General features: G+C 52.7%; 1 protein-coding gene across 1 annotated transcript in view; it reads right to left on the reverse strand.

The window, feature by feature from the left end:
• Positions 1-12,485, reverse strand: part of LOC146076066 (C-type lectin domain family 10 member A-like) — a 97,571-nt gene that overhangs the window by 51,572 nt on the left and 33,514 nt on the right. Inside the window, exons 6-7 of the mRNA XM_083185895.1 lie at positions 10,910-10,981; positions 5,880-5,954 (exon numbers count right to left, since the gene is read on the reverse strand). Of these exons, the coding sequence (XP_083042021.1) occupies positions 5,880-5,954; positions 10,910-10,981 (147 nt within the window). The remainder of the gene's footprint in view (positions 1-5,879; positions 5,955-10,909; positions 10,982-12,485) is intronic.

The following is a 12,485-nucleotide window of genomic DNA, read 5'->3' on the forward strand; positions in this document are numbered from 1 at the left end:
AAGAGCTAGGGACCTTCACTAGGCTCAGCAAGGGAATGGTTAAAAATCCCAAGGGTGGGAGGGATGAGGGAGGCTGCAGATAAAACCTCTGTACCTTGGGATAGTCAGTGTCACTACCTGGGGGTCTAGCGAAACAGGCTGTAGGCGACGAGAGATTTCTTGTGGAGGACCCCCCCACTTCAGGATTGTAAGATACGGTTCTGTCTTTTTTCCCTTTTTATTTTTGAAATTGCATTCAAAACTTGTGTGTACTTTTAAAATCATTGTAATGTCTTGTAAGCATTTTGTTTAAAGCTCTGTAGTATTTCTAGGAATAAATAATACATATTCCCAGTTCTGGTTCTGTGTTCCTAAGACTCATTAGCCTCGGAAGAGAACGGCTGAAAAACGTTACCATTGTTATCTTGTATTGTGTGGTCAGGGGCGAGCCAAGCCGCCCCTTGCGCAGTTTCAGGCGCTAAAATCAGGTTTTGGCTGGTGGCAGTGTACCTCAAGGAAAGGACCCGAGTGTCCTGAGTGAACCCCAGTCACGGCCGGTGCTGCTCAGATTGACGTATCGGAGCAGGCGACCGGTGGGTCCGTGACACCAGGTATATAGACAACCTGTGTATCTGGTCTGGGTCGAAATAAGCTTTTGTGCAGGTCATTAATGATCACAATAACACTGAGAGCCCCATTAAGTTTTAACATTGATCCACTTATGGTTAACTTTTTGGATGAGCAGGTGTCTCTTGATGGAAATGGTATTAGAACTACCCTGTATAGTAAGCCCACAGATAGGAATACTATCTTACATGCAGGTAGCTTTCACCCCAAGTCACTCAAATATGCACGTCGCCGACAGGTGGGTGCCAGGGGTACAGCTGTCCTGGGCCCCGGCCTCTGGAGGGGCCCGGGCAGCTGCCCATAGTGGCACGGCACCACCCCCCGCACCCACACAATGCATTTCCCCACCCGACGCCTGCAGCCAGGCACACACAATACACAGTGCAGAGTGCCGAGCCTAGGACACAGAGGGGCTCGGCGCTTTGCAGGCTGCACTGTGCAGTGAGTGATGATCCGCGCCCCGAGTCCCGACAACCGGAGTGAGAAGATGAATTGCTGCGCTGCCACCTGCCGTTACCGCTGGTAAGTAATAGCAATGGGGGGGGGTTGTCGTGCGTGCAAGGGGGGGTGCCGGCACGCGCAGGGGGGGGGGGGTACACAAGGTCAGTCCCGGGCCCCAACAATACTAGTGGCGGCCCTGCAAATATGGGTTACCTTATTCACAGTTCAATAGGGCTAAACGCATTTGCAGCGATGTTGAGGAGGCTAGCTATCATATGACCGCATAAACGCATTTGCAGCGATGTTGTGCAGGCTAGCTATCATATGACAGCATAAACGCATTTGCAGCGATGTTGAGCAGGCTAGCTATCATATGACCGCATACACGCATTTGCAGCGATGTCGAGCAGGCTAGCTATCATATGACCGCATAAACGCATTTGCAGCGATGTTGTGCAGGCTAGCTATCATATGACCGCATAAACACATTTGCAGCGATGTCGAGCAGGCTAGCTATCATATGACCGTATAAACGCATTTGCAGTGATGTTGAGCAGGCTAGCTATCATATGACCGCATAAACGCATTTGCAGCGATGTTGAGCAGGCTAGCTATCATATGACCGCATAAACGCCATTGCAGCGATGATGAGCAGGCTAGCTATCATATGACCGCATAAACGCATTTGCAGCGATGTTGTGCAGGCTAGCTATCATAATGACCGCATGTTGAACAGTTTCTTACAGAAAGGGTATAAAAAGGTCCCCTTTTAGAAGCAAGTGAAAAAGCATTAGCTGTACCCAGGGAGCAGTTGTTGAAAAAAACTAACAAGCAAGTTAGGGGGAAGAACTTCCCTTGGGTTAATCATTTTAATACACAGAGTAATAAAATAAATGCTATTACTAAAAGACAGTGGCCCATTGTCAAAACTGATCCCCAGCTTCATTTAAATGAGGTGGACGTGATGCCCTGTTATAGCCTGGGTAACAATATCCGCAGTTGGGTTGTTAAAACTGATGTCACAGGATTAGGAGGAAAAACTCCACCGGCTCCACTCAGTTTAGTAGTTTACATATATGCAGAATATTACATTAGTGGCTGGCATTACTCCTTGTTCTAACTGCTCTGCCACTAATGTAATATTCTGCATATATGTAAACTACCCCCAATTAGCATGTTGATTACTATGTCCAGTTATGACCATGTCAAAAATAGGCTTATGTCGACACTTCCAATGTTGACAGTTATGACTTTAAAATACGGGCACTAGAAAACACTGACACATGTTTACAGCAGCATGATTTGGCGAGCGGTTGTTTATAACACATTGTAACCTATTGTTGTAAAATTCTTGTTTTAGATGTCACTAATTGACGTGCGCCGTGTATCTACACGATGACGTCATGCCTCAGCGCCAGGGCATCGGATGGCTCGCGCTGACAGAGTCTTTTGTGCACGTGGGTGTGATGGGGGTATAAGGTAAACTCACTGTTCATGTATCTTTATCCGGACGAAAATCTTAAACGATTGAAACGTTGATAAAACTCTCGCTTGTACAGCGTATTTATTTCTTCTATATCTGAGTGCCGCACCTCCTGCAATTATATATATATATATATATATATATATATATATATATATATATATATATATATATATATATATATATAATGTCAAAAAAGAGGACAGGAGGGGCGCTCCATAGTGCATAAATGACAATTTTAATAAAATGACAATAAACCCACTTCCAAGATAGGGCAACCAATTGCTTGTACCATAAAAGAGAACGCTGTGGGCTGGGTACCACAAGGCTTTTGTATATACAACACGACCCGGCAAACTCCTACCAGCCGACCGGAGCACTATCGCCAACCAGGATCACCCGCTGGGAACACCGTGGGTGAGGTCAGCGCGTCGCTGGAAGCCGTAGGAACAGAGGCGTGCAGGGGAGCCGGGTACACACACAGCGGACGTCACAGGCCCTGCCCTAACGCGTTTCGTAGTAAAACTTCATCAGAGGGCGTGGCCTGTGACTGGCAGCTCAGGATATGTAACAAACTGACCATCCAATCAGAACACTGGGAAAGGTGCTCTATACTAGTGCTAAGGGCAGCGGCGCTAGTAATTAGTTTAAGCTGCCGCAGATGGTATAAAACCAAACAACTATGTCGTTCTACAAGGGAAAAAGTAATATCTTTGGGAAACAAACTTACTTTAAATTAAAACGTAATTGACATATACTGTAAGTGTATTTATGAGATTTAAAATATATACATTTTAAAGGATAAGACTATATATATTTTAACAGCCAACAACAGCAGATCACAGTGTTGATGACCCAGATGGTCATTCTGAACCACAATGTAACAGTAAATTGGATACATCGCTAAACACATACTGGAAAAGTTCTAGAATGTATACAAAGAACAAGCATATTATATATAGACAAAATTCCATGCAGACTGCTCAAAAGAATTATGTATATACAATCCTATTAGTTTAGTCAACATGCAACACTGTTTTGACACATGTCGACTATTATTCTAAAACATAAAATTTAGTCATAAAATATCAGATTAATATCTATGAGAATACAGTTCCGCAAGACGGGCAACGGCAGAGGTTCCAAATATTCATACACATTAGAAATGAATCTGATATTTATGACTAAATTTTATGTTTTAGAATAATAGTCGACACGTGTCAAAACAGTGTCGACTAAACTAATAGGATTGTATATACATAATTCGGTACTTGTTTCCTAGCACGGCCACAATCTTATGGATCGTGTACCTTTAGTTAAGGTACACGATCCATAAGATGGACCCGATTTCCTTTGAAATCAGGTCCATTTGGCCGGCTAGGATAAAATATCAGGGGCATCGCGTCGGTCGGGACCGTTAACAATGGTCCCGACGCGACCGACGCGATGCCCGCGATTTCCCCATAGGCTTCAATGTTAAAAAATATTTTAACATTGAAATCGTGTCGGGAAAGGTAAAATATCGGGGGCATCGCGTCGGTCGGGACCATTAACATAGGTCCCGACGCGATGCCCCCGATTTTTACATAGGCTTCAATGTTAAAAGATTTTTTAACAATACTACCTCAGCTATTCTCCAATCCTTAGGCACCGTACCAAAATGAGATATCAAACATGTAATAAAGAGGGTTTGCTACACTTGGCTCCATTAGAACCATGGGATGAATCCTATCTGGCCTGGGTGATTTATGACTTTGCCTCTTGTAGTGAAATCTATATTAATACGTTGAGTGGTGGGATTTGCTGGGGCAGGACAAACCTACCAGGGAAGGTTTGTCATTCCCCAACAATACTCGCCATTCAAGGGTAGCAGCCAGTCCCGACTCCCCCCTCCTGTCACGCCCCCCGCCTCCGTTCCTGACCTCCGACCTCCTGCGATCTTATGCGGGAGCTCCGTGCCGCCATTCGCACTGCCGCGGCGACCATCAAATGATTCTGTCCCCACACACAAGCATGGATGTATCTGCAAAACATCCATCCGCATACATGAGGAGATATTCCACGTGTGAGGGGTGCGGCCGGTAGTGTGGGCAGCGGGCGCCGTCTAATCCACAGGCAAGGCTGTGAAATTTGCATCCTTGCATGTGACCAGAATAAGGTCCTAAATCCACATGATTTGTCAGTACTTAAGGTACCCATAGACGGTCCGTTCCCGGACCGTCCGTTTTGTACTATGCGATGCGCGCTCCCGCGCATCACATAGTACGGTACAAAAAGTATGTGCTGCACATACTTTTTGTACTAGCTAAACATCGTATCGGATCGCATTGCATGCACTAGGCATGCGATCCGATACGATGCATGCTAATTAAGACCCAAACGGATACGTTTAACGGACCGTGTATGGGCACCATAAGTCCAATATGGCCCCATTGTGGGTCAGTGTTTCTACTGATTGTGGTACTGGTCCTTCAGTAAGTGCAGCAATCCCCCACTTTTCGGTGAAGTTCTAGTTTCATTTGTCCCATCAACGTCTGGATAGATAAAATCCCCCAAAATGAGTACCTTCCCCAGTTCCGCTGACTTATTGATTTGCTGTTACGATAGTGCCTCATCCTTTCTTATGTCAGGTGGTTTGTAGCCTTCCCCTACTAGCAATGTGTTGGTTGTTACCACTGCCCACACAGTCTCAGTGTTATCGTCCCCTATCCATGAAGCCATTTCCTTTACACATGGTTGTAGGTAAGGTTTCTACATAAAGGAACACACCTTCTTCATATGGAGGACTATCAGCAAATCAGGGAGCACCATATCGTAGCACTCTCCTGATTGGCTGAGCTCCACTGAGCCGTCCCACGAGCACTGGTCATTCACTTCTATTGGGAAAATCCCCATAGTATCGGAGGGAAACTGCGGATTGCGGTAGACTACAAGCTTGGCCTCGTTTACCTTGTGGTTTGGTATAATTGACCTTATGGTTATGCCACACTAAAGAACCTAAGGGACTCATTCAGACCTGTGCATACAGACTGGCGACTGGCGACCCCAACTGTCGGGGATGGGGCTGAATCACCCCCATAGCTCAGATTATGCCACATTAAGGTGCTCTCTTACCAGTATGATATCCACTAGACACATGGAATTTCTCCCCATTCAGGCTGAGCAATGGGTCAAATCCAAGTACTTATCCTAGGCCCATGGTCCCCTGATCCTCTGAGCCCCATAGCAATGGCATCCAATGTACCGACTATAGCCACGCCCATGGTGATAGGTGCTCAGCCTGGGAACAGCAGTTGGGGTACAGGCCTGGTGGGTAAGTGTCCCGGGGCCTGGAATAGCAGAGACTCACCATTTTCTTTGTGGATCTCTTCTCTCAATGTTCCAACAGCGTCTAAGATCCTCTGAATGTCGCTCTGAAGTGAGCCTGGGATGGGGAGAGCAGAGGTCACCCACAGACATAGAACACGCAGCGCCAGCGCTTTCTCACCCGCCAAGTCACCGATCACTATCTCTCATTACAGTCCTATTACCCATATGCCAACCACCCGCCACCCGGACTGGGGCCATATTACTGCCTGGCACCGTAATACCACAGTAGATATGGCTGCGCAGGTAATTACAGCTGAGAGTACCGGGGACGTCCCTCCACTAAAGGGATCATCAGAACCTCGCAGACTGGGGGCCTCATTCAGGTCTGTTCCTATGGCCGCGTGCGTTCTCACGGGCCGATGTTTTCTCGTTGTGCATGCGCTGGGTACGTGTGGCCATGGCAAATAAACTGTCCGCTTGGTGCGTGCGGACAGCGGAGGGTGGGGGGGCATGGGGTGGTTCATTAGCATATGGAGATGCCCAGCATTTCATAGGCGTTCCCAGAAGAATGATGGGCAAATATGCTGGGCTCATGCTAAAGGGCCGATGCCGCGGGTGTGGGGGTGCAGCCAGCTGGCATGACCAGATGTCCGCTGCCCGCCCGCTTCCCTCCGAATGTGCCCACAGATGTAAGGCTGCTCTGATCCATTCCCACACTGTACAAATGGTGGGCAGCGTACCACCATTCCCACGCTGTACAAATGCTGGGCAGCGTACCACCATCCGCATGCTGTACAAATGGTGGGCAGCGTACCACCATCCGCATGCTGTACAAATGGTGGGCAGCGTACCACCATCCGCATGCTGTACAAATGGTGGGCAGCGTACCACCATCCGCATGCTGTACAAATGGTGAGCAGCGTACCACCATCCGCATGCTGTACTAATGGTGGGCAGCGTACCACCATCCACATGCTGTACAAATGGTGGGCAGCGTACCACCATCCGCATGCTGTACAAATGGTGGGCAGCGTACCACCATCTGCACACTGTACTAATGGTGGGCAGCGTACCACCATCCGCACGCTGTACAAATGGTGGGCAGCGTACCACCATCCGCATGCTGTACAAATGCTGGGCAGCGTACCTCCATCCACATGCTGTACAAATGGTGGGCAGCGTACCACCATTCGCATGCTGTACAAATGCTGGGCAGCGTACCACCATCCGCACGCTGTACAAATGGTGGGCAGCGTACTACCATTCCAACGCTATACAAATGGTGGGCAGCGTACCACCATTCCCACGCTGTACAAATGGTGGGCAGCGTACCACCATCCGCATGCTGTACAAATGCTGGGCAGCGTACCTCCATCCGCATGCTGTACAAATGGTGGGCAGCGTACCACATTCCCATGCTGTACAAATGGTGGGCAGCGTACCACCATTCGCATGCTGTACAAATGCTGGGCAGCGTACCACCATCCGCACGCTGTACAAATGGTGGGCAGCGTACTACCATTCCAACGCTATACAAATGGTGGGCAGCGTACCACCATTCCCACGCTGTACAAATGGTGGGCAGCGTACCACCATTCTCATGCTGTACAAATGGTGGGCAGCGTACCACCATTCGCAAGATGGGATCTGGTTGACTCACAAGGATGCAAATTTGCATGCGAACGAATCAACCAGAATAATGCCCTAAGTACAAGGAGAAGATCAGACTGTAATAGGAGCCCACTACATTCTGATATGTGCCAGCCGGCGGGATGTAGGCTTCGGTGTGTGTGTGTGCCAGCCGGCGAGATGTAGGCTCCGGTGTGTGCCAGCCGGCAGGATGTAGGCTCCGGTGTGTGCGTGTGCCAGCCGGCGGGATGTAGGCTCCGGTGTGTGTGCCAGCCGGCGGTATGTAGGCTCCGGTGTGTGTGCCAGCCGGCGGGATGTAGGCTCCGGTGTGTGCGTGTGCCAGCCGGCGGGATGTAGGCTCCGGTGTGTGTATGTGCCAGCCGGCGGGATGTAGGCTCTGGTGTGTGTATGTGCCAGCCGGCGGGATGTATGCTCTGGTGTGTGTATATGCCAGCCGGCGGGATGTAGGCTCCGGTGTGTGTGTGTGTGTGTGCCAGCCGGCGGGATGTAGGCTCCGGTGTGTGTGTGTGTGCCAGCCGGCGGGATGTAGGCTCCGGTGTGTGTGCCAGCCGGCAGGATGTAGGCTCCGGTGTGTGTGTGTGCCAGCCGGCGGGATGTAGGCTCCGGTGTGTGTGCCAGCCGGCGGGATGTAGGCTCCGGTGTGTGCATTTGCCAGCCGGCGGGATGTAGGCTCCGGTGTGTGTATGTGCCAGCCGGCGGGATGTATGCTCTGGTGTGTGTATGTGCCAGCCGGCGGGATGTAGGCTCCGGTGTGTGTATGTGCCAGCCGGCGGGATGTAGGCTCTGGTGTATGTGCCAGCCGGCGGGATGTAGGCTCTGGTGTGTGTATGTGCCAGCCGGCGGGATGTAGGCTCTGGTGTGTGTGTGTGCCAGCCGGCGGGATGTAGGCTCCGGTGTGTGTGTGTGCCAGCCGGCGGGATGTAGGCTCTGGTGTATGTGCCAGCCGGCGGGATGTAGGCTCTGGTGTGTGTATGTGCCAGCCGGCGGGATGTAGGCTCTGGTGTGTGTATGTGCCAGCCGGCGGGATGTAGGATCCGGTGTGTGTGTGCCAGCCAGCCGGCGGGATGTAGGCTCCGGTGTGTGCATTTGCCAGCCGGCGGGATGTAGGCTCCGGTGTGTGTATGTGCCAGCCGGCGGGATGTATGCTCTGGTGTGTGTATGTGCCAGCCGGCGGGATGTAGGCTCCGGTGTGTGTATGTGCCAGCCGGCGGGATGTAGGCTCTGGTGTATGTGCCAGCCGGCGGGATGTATGCTCTGGTGTGTGTATGTGCCAGCCGGCGGGATGTAGGCTCCGGTGTGTGTGTGTGCCAGCCGGCGGGATGTAGGCTCCGGTGTGTGTGCCAGCCGGCAGGATGTAGGCTCCGGTGTGTGTGTGTGCCAGCCGGTGGGATGTAGGCTCCGGTGTGTGTGTGTGCCAGACGGCGGGATGTAGGCTCCGGTGTGTGTGCCAGCCGGCAGGATGTAGGCTCCGGTGAGTGCGTGTGCCAGCCGGCGGGATGTAGGCTCCGGTGTGTGCGTGTGCCAGCCGGCGGGATGTAGGCTCCGGTGTGTGTATGTGCCAGCCGGCGGGATGTAGGCTCCGGTGTGTGTATGTGCCAGATGGCGGGATGTAGGCTCCGGTGTGTGTATGTGCCAGCCGGCGGGATGTAGGCTCCGGTGTGTGTATGTGCCAGCCGGCGGGATGTATGCTCCGGTGTGTGTATGTGCCAGCCGGCGGGATGTAGGCTCCGGTGTGTGTATGTGCCAGCCGGAGGGATGTAGGCTCCGGTGTGTGTATGTGCCAGCCGGCGGGATGTAGGCTCCGGTGTGTGTATGTGCCAGCCGGCAGGATGTAGGCTCCGGTGTGTGTGTGTGCCAGCCGGTGGGATGTAGGCTCCGGTGTGTGTGTGTGCCAGACGGCGGGATGTAGGCTCCGGTGTGTGTGCCAGCCGGCAGGATGTAGGCTCCGATGTGTGCGTGTGCCAGCCGGCGGGATGTAGGCTCCGGTGTGTGCGTGTGCCAGCCGGCGGGATGTCGGCTCCGGTGTGTGCGTGTGCCAGCCGGCGGGATGTAGGCTCCGGTGTGTGCGTGTGCCAGCCGGCGGGATGTAGGCTCCGGTGTGTGTATGTGCCAGCCGGCGGGATGTAGGCTCCGGTGTGTGTATGTGCCAGCCGGCAGGATGTAGGCTCCGGTGTGTGTGTGTGCCAGCCGGTGGGATGTAGGCTTCGGTGTGTGTGTGTGCCAGACGGCGGGATGTAGGCTCCGGTGTGTGTGCCAGCCGGCAGGATGTAGGCTCCGGTGTGTGCGTGTGCCAGCCGGCGGGATGTAGGCTCCGGTGTGTGCGTGTGCCAGCCGGCGGGATGTAGGCTCCGGTGTGTGTATGTGCCAGCCGGCGGGATGTATGCTCTGGTGTGTGTATGTGCCAGCCGGCGGGATGTAGGCTCCGGTGTGTGTATGTGCCAGCCGGCGGGATGTAGGCTCTGGTGTATGTGCCAGCCGGCGGGATGTATGCTCTGGTGTGTGTATGTGCCAGCCGGCGGGATGTAGGCTCCGGTGTGTGTGTGTGCCAGCCGGCGGGATGTAGGCTCCGGTGTGTGTGCCAGCCGGCAGGATGTAGGCTCCGGTGTGTGTGTGTGCCAGCCGGTGGGATGTAGGCTCCGGTGTGTGTGTGTGCCAGACGGCGGGATGTAGGCTCCGGTGTGTGTGCCAGCCGGCAGGATGTAGGCTCCGGTGTGTGCGTGTGCCAGCCGGCGGGATGTAGGCTCCGGTGTGTGCGTGTGCCAGCCGGCGGGATGTAGGCTCCGGTGTGTGTATGTGCCAGCCGGCGGGATGTAGGCTCCGGTGTGTGTATGTGCCAGATGGCGGGATGTAGGCTCCGGTGTGTGTATGTGCCAGCCGGCGGGATGTAGGCTCCGGTGTGTGTATGTGCCAGCCGGCGGGATGTATGCTCCGGTGTGTGTATGTGCCAGCCGGCGGGATGTAGGCTCCGGTGTGTGTATGTGCCAGCCGGAGGGATGTAGGCTCCGGTGTGTGTATGTGCCAGCCGGTGGGATGTAGGCTCCGGTGTGTGTATGTGCCAGCCGGCGGGATGTAGGCTCCGGTGTGTGTGTGTGCCAGCCGGTGGGATGTAGGCTCCGGTGTGTGTGTGTGCCAGACGGCGGGATGTAGGCTCCGGTGTGTGTGCCAGCCGGCAGGATGTAGGCTCCGGTGTGTGCGTGTGCCAGCCGGCGGGATGTAGGCTCCGGTGTGTGCGTGTGCCAGCCGGCGGGATGTAGGCTCCGGTGTGTGTGTGTGCCAGCCGGCGGGATGTAGGCTCTGGTGCGGGAGTCCGGCACGTTACCCTGTAGATGTAAAGTTAGAAGCCAAATCCATATAAATATCTACAGTACATAAAGCTTTTACTGGGCCCCTCAACACTTGGGGTCACCTCTATTCTCGTACCTGTGACTTGATCAGACAGAATCCTCTGCACCAAGGCCCCAATCTCCGTCAGTTTGCCCATTATTGGGGGATCTGGAGAGGGGATACAGAGATGTTATAGGCAGAGCTGCCACTAGAAATTGTGGGGCCCAGGACTTACCAGATAGAAAGGGCCCCCATCCCACCCCCATTCCATCCCACCCCCATTCCCCCAAACAAATCAAGCAAAAAAATAATAATTTGCAGAGTGAGGTGCGCAGATTATATACAGTGACAAAGACGGCATCTCCCCTCCTGAGAGTAATGTGGAGGATCCAGACCAGGCTTTGGAGCAGTAGCAGAATCCCAGGTGCAATCAGCAGCACCTAGGATTTCCTGATATTTGGGTTTCCAGGGCAGAGTTACCTTGCTCTTGATGCTGAAATAGATGTCCAGGTGATATGCTGGGGGTGTGTGGGTTATTGTAGTGTAGAGAGTGCCTGTAATACTGACTGCATATTGTGGAACCTGAGATTCTGTGACCTGACCATCTAAATAAACACCAAAGTCTTCATCTGCTTCCCAATGTGTCTGATCCTTGTGACAATTGGTGGAGAATGTGAGCAGAACACTTATATTACAGCAGGAACAGTGTTATCCAGGCGGCTGTGGGCTCGGTCTGTGTGACAAGTCTGGCACATTATGTGAAACCTCCTAGGTTCGCCCTTAAAGGGGAAGAGCAGGGCAACAGGATCTGGCTGCTCAATATCAAACTCAGATTCAGATGTTGCGTGAGGGGCTAAAGTTACTAAAAAAAGTGGGCCAGAACGTGAAAGGCTGCTGAGGCTCACCCCAGCCGATGATATAGAGGCATTCCTTTGCACATTTGAGGGCATGGCCATGCGGTTGGGATGGCCTGCACAGGAAAGGTCTGACCGGCCGGCTCCCTGTTTAACAGGGGAGGCACAGCAATGTATGTGGATATGACTGTGGCTGAGGCCTGCTCCTATCCTAGCCTGAAGAAGGCGATACTGGTAAGGATTGGAGTGACAGGTCTAGCAAAGCCCAGGCGTTCCATGTCTGGTGGCTGGAGGGCTCTGAGCCTCCAAGGATTCAGCTGGCCAATCTAGCCCAGCTGGTTAGTGCATAGTTGCAGCCGGATAAAAACTCTGCAGTGAGGATTGTGGAGATAGTCGCACTGGTGCAGCAGTGGGCCCTTCAGGCTGACCCCCAGACATTTGAGGAGTTGGCATGTTGATTATGCGGCACTTGATGCTGGAAAAGCTGAATAAAGCCAGGTCAGGATACGTGCCAATACCGAAGCCCAGAACTTAGTCCTAGAGGTTACTTATTTGTGGCTATGCTGGTCATGTGTGGCGGGACTGCTTGAAACAGGGACAGCTGATAAATTGCAGTACGGGAAGCATAGCTCAGCCGTTGGTCAGCATGGGGGCTGCAGGTGTATCCCAAGCAGAGTCCTCCCTGTTCCGGGTGCTGGTGCAGTTGGAAGGCCAGGAGATCTGGGCACTGGTGGATACTGACAGTGAGCTCCCCATTTTCACTGCTGACATGGTTCCTCCACGATATACAAATGGGACTCAGGTTTTAGGCGCTCTTC

The sequence above is a fragment of the Crinia signifera genome, chromosome 4, assembly GCF_055691185.1.
Source record: "Crinia signifera chromosome 4, ASM5569118v1, whole genome shotgun sequence".
Lineage (NCBI taxonomy): Eukaryota > Metazoa > Chordata > Amphibia > Anura > Myobatrachidae > Crinia > Crinia signifera.